This window comes from Papio anubis, chromosome 9, assembly GCF_008728515.1.
Source record: "Papio anubis isolate 15944 chromosome 9, Panubis1.0, whole genome shotgun sequence".
Lineage (NCBI taxonomy): Eukaryota > Metazoa > Chordata > Mammalia > Primates > Cercopithecidae > Papio > Papio anubis.
Window position 1 is genome coordinate 45230807 of NC_044984.1, and position 22676 is coordinate 45253482.

Consider the following 22676-nt stretch of genomic DNA (forward strand, 5'->3'; position numbering starts at 1 on the left):
TAGTGGTGCAACTGCGGCTCACTGCAAGCTCCGCCTCCCAGGTTCAAGCAATTTTCCTGCCTCAGCCTCCCAAGTAGCTGGGATTACAGCTACTTGGGAGCTGTAATCACACCTGGCAGATTTTGTACAGCTACTTGGGAGCTGTAACCACACCTAGCAGATTTTTGTATTTTTAGTAGAGATGGGATTTCACCATGTTGGCCAAGCTGGTCTCAAACTCCTGACCTCAGGTGGTCTGATCCACCCTTGTCGGCCTCCCAAAGTGCTGGGATTACAGGCATGAGCCACCACGCCTGGCCTTATTTTATTTTTGTATTTTATTTTTTATTTTTATACATATTTTTTGATACGGAGTCCTGCTCTGTCACCTAGGATGGAGTGTAGTGGTGCGATCTTGGCTCACTGAAACCTCTGCCTCCTGGGTTCAAGCAATTCTCCTGCCTCAGTCTCCCGAGTAGCTGGGACTACAGGCACCCGCCACCATGCCTGGCTAATTTTTGTGTTTTTAGTAGATACAGGGTTTTACCATGTTGGCCAGGCTGGTCTCGAACTCCTGACCTTGTGATCCGCCTGCCTCAGCCTCCCAAAGTGCTGAGATTACAGGCGTGAGCCACCACGCCTGGCCTATTTTATTTTTTTGAGGCAGTCTCACTCTCCAGTCACCTAGGCTGGAGTGCAGTGGCACCATCTTGGCTCACTGCAGCCTCTGTCTCCTAGGCAGATTCTCATGCCTCAGCCTCCCAAGTAGCTGGGATTACAGGCCTGGGCCACTGCACCTGGCCTGGTAGTTTATTTTTAAAATTGAACATTTACTACCTTTAGACTTAGCCGTTCCAAGCCTAGGTATTTATTCTGGAGAAATGAAAGCATATATCTATGTAATGCCTTGTACATGAATGTTTCTAGCAGCTTATTTGTAATAACCCCAAACCAGAAACAGCCCATGCCATGCCATGCCATGGAAAAACACTCAACAATAAAACGGAATCAACTATTCATATATGCAAAAGTGTGGATGAATCTCAAAATAATGCTAAGTGAAAGACGTGAGGCAGAAGAAAGTAGATACTGTATGGCTCTACTTAAATAAAATCTAAAATATGCAAATTAATATACAGTGACAGGAGCACATTGGTAGTTAGTTGGGGATTGAAGTGGGAGGCGGGGAACAGCTTGAGGAAGCGGCATGAGGAAACTTTTGGGGGAAATGGGTAAATTCATCATGTTGATGTGGTGAAGGTTTCACAGGATTGTTGTGTTTTTTTGAGACGGAGTCTTGCTCTGTTGCCCAGGCTGCAGTCCTGTGGCACGATCTAGGCTCCCTGCAAGCTCCACCTTCCCGGGTTCACGCCATTCTCCTGCCTCAGCCTCCCGAGTAGCTGGGACTACAGGAGCCCGCCACCACGCACTGCTAATTTTTTGTATTTTTAGTGGAGACGGGGATTTTCACTGTGTTAGCAGGATGGTCTTGATCTCCTGACCTCGTGATCTGCCCGCCTCGGCCTCCCAGAGTGCTGGGATTACAGGCGTGAGCCACCGCGCCCGGCCGGTTTCACAGGTATTTATGTATATCAGTACTTTTTTTTTTTTTTTAAGACGGAGTCTCGCTCTGCTCCCAGGCTGGAGAACAATCGCGCGGTCTTGGCTCACTGCAACCTCCGCCTCCTGAGTTCAAGCAATTCTCCTACCTCAGCCTCCCGAGTAGCTGGGACTACAGGCGTCTGCCACCACGCCCGGCTAATTTTGTTTTTGGTAGTTTTAGTAGCGACGGGGTTTCACCATGTTAGCCAAAATGGTCTCGATCTCCTGAGCTCGTAATCCGCCTGCCTCAGCCTCCCAAAATTCTAGGATTACAGGCGTGAGCCACCGCGCCCAGCCTGTATCAATACTTGTATACTTTTTTTTTTTTTTTTTTTTTGAGATGGAGTCTTGCCCTTTCGCCCAGGCTGGAGTACAGTGGCACAATCTTGGCTCACTGCAAGCTCCGCCTCCCGGGTTCACACCATTCTCCTACCTCAGCCTCTGGGACTACAGGCGCCCACCACCATGCCTGGCTAATTTTTTTGTATTTTTTAGTAGAGACGGGGTTTCACTGTGTTATCCAAGATGGTCTCGATCTCCCGACCTCGTGATCCGCCCGCCTCGGTCTCCCAAAGTGCTAGGATTTCATCCGTGAGCCACCGCGCCCGGCTCAATACTTGCATGCTTTTAAAATGTACATTTTGGCTGGGCGAGGTGGCTCACCTCTGTAATCCTAGCACTTTGCCACTCGGAGGTGGGCAGATCACCTGAGGTCAGGAGTTCAAGACCAGCCTGGCCAACATGGTAAAACCTTCACCTTCAACATGGTGAAACCCTGTCTCTACTAAAATACAAAACTTAGTCGGGCATGATGGTGAGTGCCTGTAGTCTCAGCTACTCGGGAGGCTGAGGCAGGAGAATTGCTTGAGCATTCGGGACCATGCAGCTCCCAAAGTTGCAGTGAGCTGACGTGGGGTCATTGCACTCCAGCCTGGGCCACAGAGCCAGACTCTTATCTCAAAAACAAAAACAAAAACAAATGTATATTTTAGGCCAGGCATGGTGGCTCAATCCTGTAATCTTAGCACTCTGGGAGGCTGAGGCAGGCAGATTGCTTTAGCTCAGAGTCCAAGACCAGCCTGGGCAATATGATGAACCCCCATTTCTACAAAAAATACAAAAATTAACCAGGCGCGGTGATGTGTGTGCCTGTAGTTTCAGCTACTTGGGAGGCTGAAGTGGGAGGGTGGCTTGAGCCCTGAAGGCAGAAGTTGCATACATTTTATTATATGCTAACTGTACCTCAATAAAGCTGTTAAAATAAAACACTGTTATTGTTGCTAGTTGCCAGAAGTTGGAACAGGAGAGAGTGGAGAGTGTGTGGAGAGTGGGAACTTATCGATATTTAGCACTCTTTTTTTCTGTGAGGCGGAGTCTTGCTCTGTCACCCAGGCTGGAGTGCATTGGCATGATCTCGGCTCACTGCAACCTCCACCCTTCTGGCTCAAGTGATTCTCTTGCCTCAGCCTCCGGAGTAGCTGGGACTACAGGCAGGAGCCACCATACCAAGCTAATCTTTTGTATTTTTAGTAGAGACAGGGTTTCACTATATTGGCCAGGTTGGTCTTGAAATCCTGAGCTCAAGTGATCCGCCTGCCTCTGCCTCCCAAGATGCTAGGATTACAGGCGTGAGCTACCGCACCTGGCCAAGCTCTCTGTGTTTTTTTGTTTTGTTTTGTTTTTTGTTTTTTAAAGAATATATAAAATGGGCCGGGCATGGTGGCTCACACCTGTAATCTCAGCACTTTGGGAAGGGGGCGGATCACGAGGTCAGGAGATCAAGACCATCCTGGCTAACATGGTAAAACCCTGTCTTTACTAAAAATACAAAAACAATTAGCCAGGCGTGGTAGCTGGTGCCTGTAGTCCCAGTTACTTGGGAGGCTGAGGCAGGAGAATCGCTTGAACCCAGGAGTTGGAGGTTGTAGTAAGCCGAGATGGTGACATTGCACTCCAGCCTGGGGGACAGAACAAGACTCGGTCTCAAAGAAAAAAAAAAAAATATATATATATATATAAGTTGGGTGGGGTGGTGCAGGCCTGTAATCTCAGCTACTTGGGAGGCTGAGGCAGGAGAATCATTTTAACCTAGGAGATGGAGGTTGCAGTGAGCCGAGATCGCGCCACTGCACTCAGCCTGAACAACAGCATGAGAGTCTGTCTCAGAAAAAAAAAAAAAAAAATCGATCAATCTATCTGTCTATCTATCTATCTATCTATCTATCAATCAGTCATCTATCTATCATCTATCTGTCTATGGAGAGAGAGAGACAGGGGTCTCACTATGTTGCCCAGACTGGTCTTGAACTCCAAGGCCCAAGCAATCCTCCTGTCTTGGCCTCCAAATTGCTGGGATTATAGGAGTGAGCCACTGTGCCTGGCTAACACTCCATTTTTTTTTTTTGAGATAGAGTCTCCCTCTGCCCTCCCGAGTAGCTGGGACTGCAAGTGCATACCACCACCTCCTGGCTAATTTTTAAATTTTTTGTAGAGACAGGGTTTTGCTTTGTTGCCTGGGATGGTCTCAAACTCCTGGCCTCAAGTGAGCCTCTCACTATGACCTCCTAAAGTGCTGGGATTATAGGCATGAGCCATTGTGACCACTTTAGCTTTCCTTAAACATAGGAAAGAACTCCCCCTTAATCAATTTCATCAAACATGACTGATTTTTGTTTGTTTGTTTGTTTGTTTTTGAGACAGGGTCTCGCTCTGTCACCCATGCTGAGTGGGGTGCAGTAATGCAAGCATGGTGCTCAGTGCAGTCTCCTGGGTTCAGGGAATCCTCTGGCCTCAGCCTTCCAAGGAGCTGGGACTACAGACTGGAGCCACCATGCCTGGCTAATTTTTTTATTTTTAGTAGACAGGAGGTCTCCTTATGTTGGCCAAGCTGGTCTAGAACTCCTGGACTCAAGAGATCCTCCTGCGTTGGCCTCCCAAAGAGTTGGGATTACAGGCATGAGTCACTGTGCCTGGCCTAACTTTGTTGTGCTTCAAGAGAATAAAACGCAGCATAACCTTAATTGTTTGGGGGTCTATTCAATTCCTATGTTATTTATTTATTTTTCTAAAAATATAGATTGGGTCTCTCTATATTGATCAGGCTGGTCTCTTAACTCCTGACCTCAAGGGATCCTCCCATCTCAGCCTCCCAAAGTGTTGGGATTGCAGGCATAAGCCACCGCACCCAGCTGACATTATTTAAACACTCTTCTTATTGTCCTTGAATGTCTCCTAATTTCTCCTTGAAGTGTACAGGGAAAATAAAAGAAGCTAGAATTCAAAGCAATCTAAATTCTATCTGGTTAACAGCTGTTTGATAAAACCTCCACAGGGAACAAATGAAAACTTTTTTTTTTTTTGAGACAGAGTTTCGTTCTTGTTGCCCAGACTTGAGTGCAATGGTGCATTCTCAGCTCACCACAACCTCCGCCTCCTGGGTTCAAGTGATTCTCCTACCTCAGCCTCCCGAGCACCTGGGATTACAGGCATGTGCAATCACGCTCAGCTAACTTTTTGTATTTTTAGTAGAGACGGGTTTCTCCATGTTGGTCAGGCTGATCTCGAACTCCCGACCTCAGGCAATCCGCCCACCTTGGCCTCCCAAAGTGCTGGGATTACAGGCATGGGCCACCATGCCTGCCTTGATTTATTTCTTAAATGGCTTTATTAAACCTGATATAAAGATTTAATAAATGGCTTTATTAAACCTGATATAATGTCAAATTGGAGCTTGTTATATCCACAGTCGGTGTCAGGTGAAATTGTCATTTGAAGTCAAAGCAACCCTAAATACAGTCAAATATCATGAAAGTGATTTCTTAAATAAACAAAAATGTACTCGGTCACAGAAAGTTTGAAAAGAAAATTGCAGTTTGTAAACTTCAGATTCACTACCTACCTCTCTTGCTCGATGGAGCTGTGCGCGCTCAATCTTAGCGATGATATCCTTTACTGAGAATGGGATCTCAAGGTTAGGGAGCACCAAAGGACTAAGGACATTTTGGGGCTCTCTTCTCATGATGGTGGAATCCTTGATGTATTTTTCTGATTCGGGGTCATCGTCTATCTCATTTTTCATTTTGAAAAACATTTCGAAGATGTGGGTGATATCCTTTTATTTCTTCTTTTTCACAGAATCTACGAAAATGCTAACAAAGATATCCAGTAGGAAGCTAGGAGAGGTCTTTCCTGCTCCCAGAAGTTGTGGCATACTCTGCTGCTAATTGGTGGCTACCATGATATTCCAGTCCTGTTGATGTCACAATAGACCCATTGTGACATTATCATTGATCAAACATGTGAAGAGTGCTTACTATGTGCAGAGAACTGGTCATTCTATATGCTGCCATGGTAGAAGGGTGAAGGGGGGAAGGAGGGTAGGAAATAATAGACAATAGAAATGCTAAAATAAATAGAAGATATAGCCCTGCTTAAATAACCTTAAAATCTAGATATGTTGGCTGGGCACAGTGGCTCACGCCTGTAATCCCAGCACTTTGGGAGGCCAAGGCAGGCGGATCACCAGAGGTCGGAGTTCGAGACCAGCCTGACCAACATGGAGAAACTCCTGTCTCTACTAAAAAACAAAATACAAAATCAGCCAGGCGAGGTGGCGCATGCCTGTAGTCCCAGCTACTCAGGAGGCTGAGGCAGGAGAATCACTTGAACCTGGGAGGCAGAGGTTGTGATGAGCCGAGATTGTGTCATTGCACTCCAGCCTGGGCAACAAGAGTGAAACTGTCTCAGAAAAAAAAAAAAAAAATCTAGGTGCGTCAAATATCACTGTAATGGAATAAGGGTTACAACTACTTCCTCAGCTGCCCCTTAACTTTTCCTAGACATGTAGTAACTTGGATGATATCATTTGGATGAAGTAACTTGGATGATATTATTTGGATGAGGATCACACTCTTTGCACTGCTTACTCTTTATACTTTTCTTTTTTTTTTTCGAGACAGAGTCTCACTTTATTACCCAGGCTGGAGTACAGTGTCATGATCTCGGTTCACTGCAACCTCTGCCTCCCAGGTTCAAGAGATTCTTGTGCCTCAGCCTTCCAGATTCTCAGATTCCTCAGCTGGAATTACAGGCACGTGCCACCACACCTGGCTAATTTTTGTTTAATATTTGCTTTAGATATTTTTTAAATTAAAAAAAGCATTAGAGAAGGTCGAAGTCCTCTTTGATGTCTCCCAACCCCCGGTTCCTTCCTTCCCCACTGTCCCATTCCAGATGAAATGACAATCATGAATTTTACATATTTGAGTCTACTTTTACATAGTTTTACTACAAGTGTATATATATATTTTTTCTTTCTTTCTTTCTTTTTTTTTTTTTGAGACAGAGTCTCACTCTATTGTCCAGGCTGGAGTGTAGTAGCGTGATCTCAGCTCACTGCAACCTCTGCCTCCCAGGTTCAAGTGATTCTCCTACCTCAGCCTTCTGTGTAGCTGGGATTACAGGCGTGCGCCACCACACCTGGCTAATTTTTTTTTTTTTTTAATGTGAGATGGAGTCTCGCCTGTGGCCCAGGCTGGAGTGCAGTGGCACAATCTCGGCTCACTGCAAGCTCTGCCTCCTGGGTTCACGCCATTCTCCTGCCTCAGCCTCCTGAGTAGCTGGGACTACAGGTGCCCACCACTATGCTCGGCTAATTTTTTTTGTATTTTTTAGTAGAGATGGGGTTTCACCGTGTTAGTCAGGATGGTCTCGATCTCCTGACCTTGTGATCCGCCCGCCTCGGCCTCCCAAAGTGCTGGGATTACAGGCGTGAGCCACTGTGTCCAGCCTATACCTGGCTAATTTTTTATATTTTTGGTAGAGATGGGGTTTCACTGTGTTGGCCAGGCTGGTCTCAAACTCCTCAAGTGATCCACTCACCTCAGCCTCCCAAAGTTTAGTTGTCAGCTAAACTAATTTTGCATTATTGCTTTCTCTCTCACTTGCATCTTTTATGCAGCATGGAATTCATCAATCAGCAACTAGACATGAAGGCTTTTCTTTGAGACAGAATCTCACTCTGTTGCCCAGGCTGGAGTGCAGTATCACGATCAAGGCTCACTACAAGCTCCGCTTCCCTGGTTCACGCCATTCTCCTGCCTCAGGCTCCCGCGTATCTGGGATTACAGGCGCCCGGCTAATTTTTTGTATTTTTAGTAGAGACGGGGTTTCACCGTGTTAGCCAGGCTCGTCTTGATCTCCTGACCTCGTGATCTACCCTCTTCAGCCTCCCAAAGTGCTGGGATTACAGGCATGAGCCACCACACCCGACCATGAAGGCTTCTTAAAGTCAATTTTAAAATCCTGCTTCCCTTTCTATTCGACAAGCATTTGTTGAAACACTATGCTGCTTACATTATCCTACACTGAAGAATATATGATAGGGTTCCTGTAAAGAAACTAAAACAAAAAAGAAAAAGCAAAGATTTAAGATAGAATATAATAATCAAGTGCTAATAAGGGACACGAGGAAGAGATCTATAGGAGCAGAGTCTTTGAGAAAACCCTATGGAGAGAGAAGATTGATTGACAAATGGAGGCAATCCAGATAGGGACTACACCTTGAGCCATGGCTTTGGAGGTGAGTGCTAATGAGTTTGCATCTCAGGGGGAAAGTAAGGAGATTGGTTTAATCACTGAGATAACCTAACAGGAGTTTACCGAGAACCAGATTAGGGTGGGTCTGAGATAACAGCTATCAGCAATTTGGTAGTGGAATTAATGTGGTATCTGAGGAGATTCCATTTGCGGCAAAGCAAGGAAGATTTCATGAGATCAGAATGGCAAAGTCTTGAAATCAAGTTAACTGATTTGGTGAAAATGAGACCTTTACTTTAGGAAGATTTTTAAAATAATATAATGGAAAAATCCATTGGAAAAGATCAAGACATGATTATTTCATATTTATTTATTTATTTATTGTTATTATTTTTTAGAGACAGAGTCGCACTCTGTCACCCAGGCTTGAGTGCAGTGCCGTGATCTTGGCTCACTGCAACCTCTGCCTCCTGGGTTCTAGCAATTCTCCTGCTTCAGCCTCCCACGTAGCTGGGACTACAGGCACACACTGCCATGCCTGGCTGATTTTTTGTATTTTACTAGAGATAGGGTTTCACCGTGTTGCCCAGGCTGGTCTCAAACTCCTGACCTAAGGCAATCCACCCGCCTCGGCCTCCCAAAGTGCTAGGATTACAGGCATGAGCCACGGCGCCCGGCCAATTTTTATTCATTACCATTATGATTATTATTTTCGAGACAGAGTCTCACTCAGTTGCCCAGGCTGGAGTGCAGTGGCGCAATGTCGGTTCACTGTTATCTCTGCCTCCTGGGTTCAAGCAATTCTGCCTCAGCCTCCGGAGTAGCCGGGATTACAGGTGTGCACCATCACACCCGGCTAATTTTTGTATTTTTAGTAGAGATGGGGTTTTACCATGTTGGCCAGGCTGGTCTTGAACTCCTGACCTCAAGTGATCCGTCAGCCTCAGCCTTCCAAAGTGCTGGGATTGTAGGTGTGAGCCAACCCCTCCCAGCCAATACATGATTATTTCAAAAGATGAGTGTTTGAACTAGGACGTAGAAGTGGGAGTGGTAAGGGAGGGACATATTGCTAAAGATAAGGAATTTGGACCATCTAACAAATATTATAGATAATTTTAAAATTTTGTTTTTATTGTATTTCGTTTGAATTAATGGCAGAATATCAAAGAAGAGACTATACAGATTAAGCGTTGTTACTAGTATATTAAGTGGAGATATGGGTAACTAATTCAAATGAGCCCAGGGCAAAGTTCTTTAAAGGTGTGTCAAAGCGAAACCCAACCTCCTAGAGGGCTCCTTCAACTGTACAATGGGGATGATAATAATATTATTTATTGCATAGAATTGTTTTAAGATCAATTAACATAAAATGCTCAGTATAGTGCCAAGCACAATGTAAGCATTTAATATACAGTAGCTGCTATTAACGTATTTACTACTATCATAGCTTTTTATAGCTTTTTTTTTTTTTTTTCTTGTCTACTTTTCTTCTGTGAGCCACCACTTTTCGGCAGGGTTGGACGTTTGTTCAGCACACGTCGCCAAGGTCGGCTTTAAAAATCAAATCTAGATTGTGAACTATGAAAACTGCGGAATTATCAGTGCTGTGTAGCTATCTGACAAGTGATAAAATGTGTCATTACGATTTTTACACATCCCCGTGCCCCAGAATGGCATCTCCTGCTAATCGTCCCCCCCCGCGACAGATGATAGTACATCCCACACTGTTGCTAGAAAAGATGGTGCAAAAGTTGAGCGCGTCGACGGCTCTCTTTTCTGCCGGAAACAATTTTTCCCTAGACCCGGAAGCGGTTGTTGTTTCAAGGGAGGTGGGACTGGGCGGGTCAGGCCGCAGCGGCTGACGGCGGGGGAGGAGCTGGGTCCACTGCCGGGTGGAGGGGCAAGGCGAGTGTGTGTCCTTATCCTAGCAATTGGGGCGCGGGCCTGTGAGCCAGTTGGAGTTGCGGCGGCGGGAACGATTGGGCCGAGCAGAGGACGACATGTTGCTTTTCGTGGAGGTGAGTGGATTTGTAGTCTCGTCCTGCTCTTAGGAGAGCAGGAGTGTAGAGGCGCCGGCCGGTCCCACTGCCATGTGACTTTCCGGGCCGTACACGCCGCGGAACCGGCAGATAGGCTGACACAGCACCTGGGCCGAGCAGGCCTGCAGCTTCCCTCTGCGCGCTCACAACACTCTAGGAAGCTATGGGAGGTGATGCCCGTAATGGAGAAGAATTGAAGGAGAAGAACGGAGGGCTGGTCTGGTGTGGCGTGAGGTTCAGAGGAGGGGTAAAGTGTCCCATATGGACCTCCTAAAGGAGACAGCATTGGGGGGTTGGGGGGCGGAGTCTGAGAGGAGAGGGTAATCAGGTGGGCGCGTTCCGGGGGCCGAGCGCGGCCTCGCGGGGCCCTCTGGGAGGGAGGCGAGCAACATGTGGGGCCACGGATGGAGGAAGGTGAAATGCGGTAAGTGTTTTGAAAAGAAAATTGAAAAAGTTCTTTGAGCAACCTCCACCAAATTCTGTCCGGGCCCCGTCCCTAGGTCTCTGGAACGTTCTGTGGGTGAAAGCGAGTTACTTTGAATCGAGGAGAAGCCAGTAGGGTTTGGAAGCCTTGAAAGGCACCGCTTTGACCTTTTGTAAAAGTTACTCAAGCAGCAACTGCGTGATGAAGGGTTGGTTCTATGAACCGATTAAAGGCCCTTTACAAGGAGAATTCCAAGAATGAGAGCAACTTATTCCGGGAAAAGCCGGTGTTTGTAATGTTATTTGAACAATGAGATACTTTTATTACTTAAACTAGAACATCTGCTGTTGGCCTGTTTAGTTTTCAAGATAGAGTTGGAGACCTGCCTTACAGAAATACGAAATTTAATTTCCCTTCATTCTGTCCTCTTGTGTGCAGTAAGCGTCAGCTGACTGCCTGGCTAATGCTTTGAGTAGATTCCAGATCATATTGTTCTTACATTGTGAAAACGTCAAACCAGCAAAGCTGCAACTTCGCAACTTGGCGTTTATTAACTATGCCCATAAAAATAATCTTTTCAATGAGGGAAGGAATTTACAGGTTGTATAATGGGTCTAGCAGCCGGGGCCAGCCTATGGCAGATTTTTTTTTTTCCGGGTTGTGGGAAAATTTTTATTTTTTTATTTTTTTATTTTTCGACTTTTTTAAAATTATACTTTAAGTTCTAGGGTACATGTGCACAACGTGCAGGTTTGTTTCATATGTATACACGTGCCATGTTGGTGTGCTGCACCCATTAACTCGTCATTTACATTAGGTATATCTCCTAATGCTATCCCTCCCCCCTCCCCCCGTGGGAAAATCTTAATCCATAATGTTCCAGCATAAAGTAAATAAATGATTTTAGGTTTTTTTTTCTGTTTAACTGACATTGTGTCGCCGATAAGCTTGACATCTTTAGTGTTTTAAAAGACTGCTACATTAGAGTATATCTAACATTAATAATAATCATTCATTGAAACATCCGGGGAAATCATGAAAAGATTTAAAATTACTGAACTCATTCTGTTTACTGTTTTCTATCCTCATTGTTGTTTTCCTTAGGCAGAATAAGAAATCAGATAGGATTTTAAGACATTGCCGGCCACTTTGTTTTAGGAATGTTATGCTATGTAAATACCACAGGTTTTAAGTGTGTGTTTTGCTGAGCGGAAGAAAGATTGTGGAGTTTATATTGACGGGAGCTCCACAATGTACTTTTGACTTCCAAATTGATTCGTTTGGCTTTATTAAAATGTAAGTTTTAATAACAGCCCCATTTATTGTTTAAATTAGGTCCTCTCCTGTCTCTAAAGCAATACTTAAAATATTCTACAGATGACAAAACCGAGCCCCAGAAGTTAAAGTAACTTTACTTAGTAAAAGTAAAGTAGTGTAACTGGGATTTAGATCCAGGTGTTGCTGATGTCAAATCATGGACGGGATGTTAGCAGTTCAGGCCTGTCCAACTCCCCAGGTTAGACAAATTCTACCATATCTCTGCCAAACTATTATTTAAAAGTTGTATCTCCATTAATCATTTTCTTTGTGAATCACTATGTCGTTCTTCATTTTCTCATATGAGTTTTATTGAAAATTAGCTGTCTTTAAATATTTGGGGCTGAATATGTGGTTTTAAAATCAGTGAAAAACAACATATTGGTCATTTGACGTTTTGTTAACTAGTATTTGATCCCAGTAACCTCATGATAGAGGAATTATTCTCAGTGAGAGAACCAAAGCTCAGAAGTTAGATATCTAAGGTCATTCAAGTGTAAATAATGTGGGGGTTAAAGTCTGAAGTCTGGCTTCTAGAACATAAATTTCTGGCTCCAAAATTATTTTTGCACTTTCCCATAAGTCAAAGGTTCTGAATCTAGGTTTTTGGATAGAATTGAGGAAGTAAGTACCTGAGCTTGTTTGGGGAAAAAAATTTGTTTATTTTCACTAGTTTCTAACCAAAATCTAAATGGAAAAGAAGTGAAAATTCTTTAAATGTTAATGGCAGCAACAGTGTCTGTGACCTTGTCACCAAGACAAATCACTTTTTAACATATATTACAGTTTTTGCAGATATCTTGAAATATTTATGCTCATTACTTGCTATATGTCAAAAATATTGTTATTTAACGTATTGCTATATTAGACATTTTAAAATATTTTGACAACTGCGTTTCAATATAATTAGTTTACTTTGTGATCCTATATATTTTAGAAATTTAAAAAAACTCTGAGAAGGGATCCATAGATTAATTGGACTACTGAAGAGGTCTTTGTCACAAAAGAGGTTAAGAACTGCTTTACTAAACCAAGTTGCTTGTGGATCATCTTTGGCAGGATTAATCTGGGATCCCTGGGTCCTCTGCAGTTGTGTTCAATACCTTTTACTAATATGTATTTTTCTGGAGAGATTCCAGCTTAACTATCCCACTAGAATCAGTAGAATAGATAATAGCAATATAACAATAATAACAGTAGTAGTACATACTTGTATTGTACTTTGTGTCAGGAACGTTTGATGTTTTTGTATATATAGATATCTGTACATCTTAAGTCTCAATATCTCTATGAGGTGTTAGTATCCCCATTTTAGTGATAAGGAAACTAAGGCAGCCAGGCACAGTGGCTCATGCCTGTAATCCCAGCACTTTGGAAGACTGAGGTGGGCGGCGGATCACCTGAGGTCAGGAGTTTGAGACCAGCCTGGCCAACATGGTGAAACCCCATCTCTACTAAAAATACAAAAATTAGCCAGATGTGGTGGCACACACCTGTAATCCCAGTTACTTGGGAGGCTAAGGTAGGAGAATCGCTTGAACCTGGGAGGCAGAGGTTGCAGTGAGCTGAGATGGTGCCACTGTATTCCAGCCTGGACAACAGAGTGAGACTGTCTCAAAAAAAAGAAACTAAGGCACAGAGAATTTAAACTTGCCTAAGTTTTTACACAGTTAGTGAACATGGAAGCTTGAACTCATCAACCACCTACTTATATTGGAGTAGAATATATTGCAGACAAGGAATCCTATGTAAATAATACTTAGATGCAACTTTTTAAAACCTGGCCTTGGGCCCAATGTGGTGGCACGCGCCTGTAGTCCCAGCTACTCGGGAGGCTGAGGCAGGAGTTTCGGTTGAGTATGGGAGGTGAAAGCTGGAATGAGTTGTGATGGCATTCCAGGCCAGGTGACAGAGCAAGACCCGCTCTACTGACTTCAGTAGATTATTGGTTTGTTTTATTTTTTTTCCGCTTGAGACTGAGTCTCTCTCTGTCACCCAGGCTAGAGAGTGGCGCAATCTCAGAAACCTCTGTGTCCTGGGATCAAGCAGGTCTTTTTTTTTTTTTTTTGAGACTGAGTCTTTGTTGCCAGGCTGGAGTGCAGTGGTGCGATCTGGGCTCACTGCAACCTCCACCTCCTGGGTTCAAGCGATCCTCCTGCTTTAGCCTCCCGAGTAGCTGGTACTACAGGCGCGTGCCACCATGCCCAATTAATTTTTGTATTTTTGGTAGAGATAGGGTTTCACCATGTTGGCCAGGATGGTCTCTCTTGACCCCATGATTTGCCTACCTCGGCCTCCCCAAGTGCTGGGATTACAGGCGTGAGCGACCGCGCCTGGCGGGTTCAAGCAGTTCTTCTGCCTCAGCCTCCCTAGTAGCTGGGTCTTCAGGCATGCGCTACCATGCCTGGCTAATTTTTTATTTTTTACTTTTAGTAGACATGAGTTTTGCCATGTTGGCAGGGCTGGTCTCGAACAGCTGACCTCAAGTGATCCGCCCTCCTCGGCCTCCTAGAGTGCTGGGATTACAGGCGTGAGCTACAGCACCCAGCCGATTATTGTTTTTTTGTTGTTTGTTTTTTGTTTTTTTTTTTAATCATCTCTGTTCTGAAGGAGAAACAATGTCCCTCTCTGGAAAGAGGTAGAAGTTTGGATGATTCACAGTCATCAGACATGACCCTTCTTAAATTCTTTTACAACAAATTTTTTGTAAGTTTGAAACTGCATTGTACTACGTTCATCTGAATGCTATCAAGTTACTTAAAACTTTTGAGCCCTAAGGAGGCAGATTGTAATTAAAATTTTTTTTTTCATTTCTCTCTTTTAAAGTTTTTTTTAATTTTTAATTTTTTCTTTTTTGAGACAGAGTCTCGTTTGCTGCAGCCTCCGCCTCCCTGGCTTAAGTGATCCTCCCACCTCAGCCTCCAAAGTAGCTGGCACCATAGGCATGTACCACCATGCCTGGCTAATTTTTTTCTTTTTTGGTATTTTTTTGTAGAGACAAGGTTTTATTTTTTTGCTCAGGCTGAAATTTTTGTTTAAATTAAAAAAATTAAAACTAGAGGCTGGGAAGGGTGGGTATGCAGTGACTACTAAAATTGTGTTTCTGTCTCTGTTTGAGTTTTTCCCTGAAAATGAAGACAGTTGTCCCTCGGTATCTGTGGGAAATTGGTTCCAGGATCCTCTTTAGATGCCAAAAACCTTGGATGCTCAAGTCTTACATAAAAAGGCGTAGTATTTGCATATAACCTATGCACATCTTCCTGTATATGTTAAATCATCTCGATTATTTATAATATCTGTTACAATGTAAATGCTTTGTAAATAGTTGCTATATTGTATTATTTATAGAGTGATAAGAAAAAAGTCTCTACATGGTCAGTACAAATGCAACGATTTTTTTTTCTGAGTATTTTTGATCTGTGATTGATTTCTCCACTGATGTATATGGAACTCATGGATATGGAGGGCCAACTATACTTATAATTACTTACTTAGGTAGCAGTTAAGTTTCATATGCCCTCGGATGCTTTAATAACTTTTAAATAATTAAAAGTTTTTTAGGTTGGGTAACGTGGCTCATGCCTGTAATCTCAACACTTTGGGAGGCTGAGGTGGGAGGATAGCTTGAGCCCAGTAGTTCAAGACCAGCCTGGGCAACAAAGTGAGACCCCCCCACCCCCAACCTCTACAAACAAATTTAAAAAATTAGCCAGGCCTGGTGGCATGTGTTGTGGTCCCAGCTACACTTGAGATGGGAGGATCACTTGAGCCAGGAGATCAAGGCCACAGTGAGCCATGTTAGTGCCACTGCACTCCAACCTGGGTGACAGAGGGAGATGCTGTCTCAAAAATTTTTTAAAATTATTATTTTATTTTATTTTTTTAGAGACAGGGTCTCACTGTGTTGTCCAGGCTGGAGTACAGTGGCTATTCACAGGTATAGTCATGGCATACCATAGCCTCAAATTCCTGGGCTCAAGCAATCTGGTTTCAGCCTCCTGAGTAGCTGGGACTACAGGCTCATGCCACCAGTTAAAAGTATTTTTAGTTGTGAAATACATATAACATAAAAAGTATCATTTAACAGATTTTTGGGTTTTTTTTGTTTGTTTTTGTTTTTTTGAGAGGGAGTCTTGCTGTGTTGCCCCAGGCTGGAGTGCAGTTGCACGATTTTGACTCACTGCAATGTCTGCCTCCTGGGTTCAAATGATTCTCTCACTTCAGCCTCCCCAGTAGCTGGGACTACGGACGTGCACCACCATACCGGCTAATTTTTGTATTTTTAGTAGAGACAAGGTTTTGCCATGTTGGCCAGGCTGGTCTCAAACTCCTAGTTGATCCACCCGTGTCAGCCTCCCAAAGTGCTGGGATTACAGGCTTGAGCCACCGCGCCCGGCCCATCTTAACAGTTTTTTTGTTTGTTTTTTGAGACAGAGTCTTGCTGTGTTGCCCAGGCTGGAGTGCAGTGGCATGATCTCGGCTCATTGCAACCTCCGCCTCCTTGATTCAAGCGATTCTTCTGCCTCAGCCTCCGGAGTAGCTGAGACTACAGGAGCATACCACCATGCCCAGCTATTTTTTGTATTTTTAGTAGAGAAGGAGTTCCACTATATTGGCCAGGCTGGTCTCGAACTCCTGACCTTGTGATGTACCCTCCTTGGCCTCCCAAAGTACTGGGATTGCAGGCGTGAGCCACTGCGTCTAGCCAAAGCTTTGTTTTCTTTAATGTTTAATATTTGAGGTATAGGTTTCCAATTTTTAAAACATTGTAAATGTTCTGTATTATAAACCGTGATTTTCTGTAATGGTTTTAGAATCTTGAGTTCAAATGTATGACCTGAGGCAGGTGACATAGCTTCTCTGAACCTCAAGTTCTTATGTATAATTTGAGAATACTGATGTCTTCTGATAGTTAGGTTGTGTTAACTTCTGATAGTTACGTTGTGTTAAATCATACTATGATTTAATCCTCAAAACCAACTATATTGTGATATAAATTATCGGTGGCTTCCAAACACCTCCAAAATTTGTGCTTTATATAGTAAATATTTTTGGAGAGCTTATTGAACGACATGATAGTAGCACTGATGATTGCAAAAATTACTGTGAGATAGCACTAATTTAAGAGAAGTATAGCTTCTAAGTTTTTGTCTCAGCCTTGTTACTAACTTACTCTGATTTAGGGCAAGCCAAACAATTTAATTATTTAAAGTTTTTTTTATAGTTGGAGAGTATACTTTTGGTTGGGCAAATATAAGTTTTAAAAGAGGAATGAAGATGGCAGTATGTTAAAATACACATTTACATGCAGGATTTAAAGGAATACAGCTGGGTGGGCTGGCTTGCACCTGTAATCCCAGAACTTTGGGAGGCCAACGCAAGTGGATCACTTGAGGCCAGGAGTTTGAGACCAGCCTGGCCAACATGGCGAAACCCCATGTCTACTAAAAGTACAAAAATTATCTGGGCATGTGTCTGTAGTCCTAGGTACTCAGGAGGCTGAGGCACACCCTGAAGCAGAGGTTACAGTGAGCCGAGATCATGTCACTGCACTCCAGCCTGGGTGACAGTGAGACTGTCTCAAAAAAATGAAAATTAAAGGAATACAAATGTTAAAATGCAAATAGGTACTTTACATTTACTCTTTTGAAAAAAATTCTAATGTAAAAGTGTAAGTAAATGTAAGAATAAGAAACATCTAAATATGTACTCATCTTTCCTGTCTTACCTATGTCCTTGTCCCACCACTTGAACCAATCTTTGGTTCACAGAATATGTCTACGGTTTTTAAATGACGGGCTCTAAACCAAAGAAAGAAGAGTACTTTAGATGAATATTATTAGGGGTAGGATGTGAACTGCATTCATAAATGCCAGACTCCAGGGGTGAGTTAAGTTCTATTGGGTTTGTATGTTACTGAGAGAAGAGAAAAGGATTTTCTGCCTTTTTTTTTTTTTTAAAGATGGAGTTTCTCTCTTGTTGCCCAGGCTGGAGTGCAATAGCTCACCACAAACTCTGCCTCCCGGGTTCAAGCGATTCTCCTGCCTCAGCCTTCCTGAGCTTTCCTGAGTAGATGGGCATTACAGGCATATGCCACCATGCCTGGCTAATTTTGTATTTTTAGTGGAAATGGGGATTCTCCGTGTTGGTCAGGCTGGTCTTGAAGTCCCGACCTCAGGTGATCCGCCCTCCTCAACGGCCTTCCAAAGTGCTGGGATTACAGGCGTGAGCCACCGCACCTGGCGAGAAAAGGATTTTCTGGTCAGGGTAGAAAAGTCTGCAGTAATGCAGGGTTTGTGTAACAAATAGTTCGATAGTGTTTCATACTACTAACTAGCAGGTAAGATGATCTTACTGGCCATTTTGCCCTGGAAGGTCACAGCATATGCCTATTTTCTGGGACGGATGTTTTACCTTTTTTCCTTCTCAAAAGTATTCTGGTTTGTATAATAACTTGTATATTTTCAGAAGAGATTAGAGGTTTACTGTATGCTCATTGGCAAGATTTTCCTTGTATACTAATAAAGTAATATAACGCACGTAAGTGGGTACTGAAATATTTGTTATATTGGGTATGGCAGGCTGGGCGGGGTGGCTTATACCTGTAATCCCAGCACTTTGGGAGGCTGAGGTGGAAGGATAGCTTGAGTCCAGGAGTTCAAGACCAGTCTGGGCAACATAGTGACATCCCATGTCTTAAAAATTTTAAAAAATATATATATTGGCTGTGGGAAATGTAAATTTATAGGGCAGAAAGTTGCAGTTGAGCATGATAATGAAAATAGGATTATTTTTGCCTTTTGAGTTGGAGGAAGAAAAAAAATAGTAGGGCAGTGACTGAGTAAAATTAAGATACATTTATATACAAGATTGCATAAAAGATTTTTTTTATTTTTCTTTGACCAGCAGGCAAGAAGAAAACAATGTCTAGAAACATGGACTCTGGGACCAGCCTGCCTGGGTCTAAATCTCTGCTGAGACTGAGCCACTTTTTGTTTACCTTCCTTCCTTCTGTTTCCTTGAGAATGGCCAGGAGGTGGAGGTTGCAGTGAGCCGACATTGTGTGCTGCACTCCCGCCTGGACGACATAGCAAGACTCTGTCTCAAAAAAGAAAAAAAAAACAAAGAAAAAATAATAATAATAATAATTTTTTGAGATGGCGTTTCGCTCTTGTTGCCCAGGCTGGAGTGTAATGGCGTGATCTCGGCTCACCACAACCTCCGCCTCCCGGGTTCAAGCGATTCTCTTGCCTCAGCCTCCCGAGTAGCTGGGATTACAGATATGCACCACCACACCTGGCTAATTTTGTATTTTTAGTAGAGACGGGGTTTCTCCACGTTGGTCAGGCTGGTCTCGAATTCCTGACCTCAGGTCATCTGCCTACCTCAGCCTCCCAAACTGCTGGGATTACAGGTGTAAGCCACCATGCCCAGCAAAGAAAAAAAAAAGAACTATTTTGATATTTAATATTGATGTTTGAAGTTGAGGTATATTTAAGTTCGTTTGTGTAGTTAGCCATTAGCTTTATCAGCTGACTAATTGAAGTCATGGCTCAGTATTTTCAGGATTAAATAGTAAATGTTAGGTACCTTTTTGTTGTGTTTCGTTTTTTGTTTTTTTTGAGATGGAGTCTCGCTGTGTCGCCCAGGCTGGAGTGCAGTGGCGTGATCTCCGCTCACTGCAAGCTCCGCCGCCTCCCGGGTTAACGCCATTCTCCTGCCTCAGCCTCCCTAGAAGCTGGGACTACAGGCGCCCGCTACCACGCCTGGGTAATTTTTTTGTATTTTCAGTAGAGATGGGGTTTCACCGTGCTCTCCAGGATGGTCTCAATCTCCTGACCTCGTGATCCGCCCGCCTCAGCCTCCCAAAGTGCTGGGATTACAGGCGTGAACCACCGCGCCCGGCCGGTACCTTTTTTAAATGGAGACAGGGTCTTGCTATGATGGCTAGGCTGGTTTCGAACTCCTGGCCTCAAAAAATCCTCCCATTTTGGCCTCCCAAAGTGCTGGGATTACAGGTGTGAGCCACAACACCCAGTCTGTTAGACATCTATTAATAGATAATTCTTTATCTTTTTTTTTTTTTTTTTTTTGAGACAGCCTCACTCTGTCGCCCAGGCTGGAGTGCAGTGGTGCAATCTCGGCTCACTGTATCCTCCCCCTCCTGGGTTCACGCCATTCTCCTGCCTCAGCCTCCCAAGTAGCTGGGATTACAGGCGCCCACCACCACACCTGGTTATTTTTTGTAATTTTAGTAGAGACGGGGGTTTCACCGTGTTAGCCAGGATGGTCTTGATCTCCTGACCTTGTGATCCACCTGCCTCAGCCTCCCAGAGTGCTGGGATTACAGGGGTGAGCCACCGTACCTGTCCTAGAATTCTTAATCTTTAATGAAAGGATTCATTAATCTCATGCTGAATTTTCTAGGGAGAAATTTGTAACTTTGATTATATTTCAGAGCAATTTGTGACCCCCAAAAGTTTAAGTGTCACTAACCTATGGTGGCATCAGCTGCTTTTGATGAATGACAGATGCCGTCTGATTGAGATAGTGGGAATTTTAGGATATAAATCCTGTCTTTTCCGCTGGTACTAGAGTACCAGTAATAATACTGATGATAATATTGATGAATAAACTTCAGATTTTCTTTCACAATAGAGGGCAAGTGAATTCTGATTTTTGACAACTTGGAGAGGTTGGTGGAAACAACTTAGGGTGATCCAGTTTCCTTGCTGTTCAAAGTGTTATCTGTAGATAGCAGCAAGCTCCTTTAACCCAGGGGTTTGTTAGAGTAAGAACTCTGGTTTGTTACAGTAGAAACTCTACCCCTGAATTACTGAATCAGTCTGCATTTTATCAGAATCCCTAGTTGATTCTTTTTTTTTTTTTTTTTTTTTTGAAGATAGTGACTTGTTCTGTCCTTCAGGCTGAAGTGCAGTGGCACGATCTTGGCTCACTGCAACCTCTGCCTCCCGGGTTCAAGTGATTCTCCTCTGCCTCCTGAGTAGCTGGGATTACAGGCACCTACCACCACACCTGGCTAATTTTTGTATTTTTAAAAATTTTTATTTATTTTTTGAGATGGATTTTTGCTCTGTTGCCTAGGCTGGAGTGCAGTGGCACAATCTCAACTCACTGCAACTCCTGCTTCCCGTGTTCAAGTGATTTTCGTGCCTCCTGAGTAGCTGTGATTACAGACGTGCACCACCAACCCCATCTAGTAGAGATGGGGTTTCACCATGTTGGCCTGGCTGGTCTTGAACTCCTAAACTCGGGTGATTCGCCTGCCTCAGCCTCCCAGAGTGCTGGGATTACAGACGTAAACCACTGAGCCCAGCCTGGGAACCCTAGTTGTCATCCGGTGGCTGTTTTCTATATTCATTTCTTTCTTTTCTTTTTAATTTTTGAGACGGAGTCTCACTCTGTTGCCCAAGCTGGAGTGCAGTGGCGTGATCTTGGCTCACTGCAGCCTCTGCTCCCCAGGTTCAAGTGATTCTCCTGCCTCAGTGTCCCGAGTAGCTGGGGCTACAGGCGCATGCCACCATGCCCACCTAATTATTATATTTTTAGTAGAGACGGGGTTTCACCATGTTGGCCAGACTGGTCTTGAACTCCTGACCTCAGGTGATCCACCCACCTTGGCCTCCCAAAGTGCTGGGATTACAGGCGTGAGCTACCCTGCCCAGCCCCTAGACTCCTTAGGATTAAATCCTGGTTTTTTCTTAATAGCTATGTAACTTTGGGCAGATTACTTTACCTTGAAGTAAAGTAACTTTTTCCTTATCTGTAAAATGTGGATGATAATAGGCCTTAACTGAAATTGTTATGAAGATGAATTAAATGTTCCATAAATGTTATTACTATTCTCTGAATGAGTGAAGAATTCCCACTTTAATTTTCATTTTTACTTTTTGTAAAATAGCCCTAAGCATTTTCTGGTAGGATTCTGAAGTTACTTTGGAAGAAATGACAGGTGTTTTTTTTTTTTGTTTTGTTTTTCCCCCTAAGTAAGTGCTTGTAACTTAGTAGTAGCCCTCTCAGTATTGGAGATATAAAAATTGAACCTGGATGATTGATCTGTCATGGGGCAAAATACATTTAATCAATTTATACATTTTATTTCTGTTTTACAGCATTTATGGGGTTAAGTGGCATGGGATTTCTGTTTCTGATAGTAAATAGGTAAGTAAAACAAAAGGTTATGTATGTCCAAAGGGATGGTTTTACCGTATTTATGGTGATTTTCTTCCTAACTCTTGGTTCTGTTACCTTAGTCTATAATTTCTTAGGACAGGAAGATATCATTTTCACAAGAAGTTGATGGTTCTCTTTTTTCCTTTCATTTTTCTCTCTCTGAAGGTAGAATTTAGCATTAAATGGGACAATAATCAGGACTGCCTTTGGCTTATTTGGGGATGACATATTGCTTAGAAATGAGGGTGGTGATTGAACCAGCAGTTTTACAGATAGTTTATTTTTATTTATTTATTTATTTATTTTGTTTTTGAGACAGAGTTTTGTTCTTGTTGCCCAGGCTGGAGTGCAATCTTGGCTCACTGCAACTTTTGCCTCCCAGGTTCAAGTGATTCTCCTGCCTCAGCCTCCCAAGTAACTGGGATTATAGGCATGTGCCACCACACCCAGCTAATTTTGTATTATTAGTAGAGACGGGGTTTCTCCTTGTTGGTTAGGCTGGTCTCGAACTCCTGACCTCAGTTGATCTGCCTGCCTCAGCCTCCCAAAGTGCTGGGATTACAGGCGTGAGCCACCACGCCCAG

At 43.5% G+C, this 22676-nt stretch overlaps 2 protein-coding genes across 13 annotated transcripts in view; one reads left to right on the forward strand and one right to left on the reverse strand.

The window, feature by feature from the left end:
- Positions 1 to 5809, reverse strand: part of FAM186A (family with sequence similarity 186 member A) — a 73238-nt gene extending 67429 nt beyond the window's left edge. The window contains 1 exon segment of the mRNA XM_031650459.1: positions 5480 to 5809. Coding sequence (XP_031506319.1) covers positions 5480 to 5671 — 192 coding nt within the window. The 5' untranslated portion in view covers positions 5672 to 5809.
- Positions 5810 to 9916: 4107 nt separating this feature from the next.
- Positions 9917 to 22676, forward strand: part of LARP4 (La ribonucleoprotein 4) — an 83878-nt gene continuing 71118 nt past the window's right edge. For 5 of the 12 annotated variants that reach the window (XM_017945866.3, XM_009180726.3, XM_017945867.3 and 2 more), the window contains exon 1: positions 9917 to 10136. In XM_017945866.3, the coding sequence (XP_017801355.1) occupies positions 10119 to 10136 (18 nt within the window). In that variant the 5' untranslated portion in view covers positions 9917 to 10118. Of the gene's footprint in view, positions 10137 to 10486; positions 10582 to 22031; positions 22081 to 22676 lie in introns of those variants that run through there. The other 7 variants (XM_009180727.3, XM_009180729.4, XM_009180728.4 and 4 more) reach the window with 7 other exon arrangements.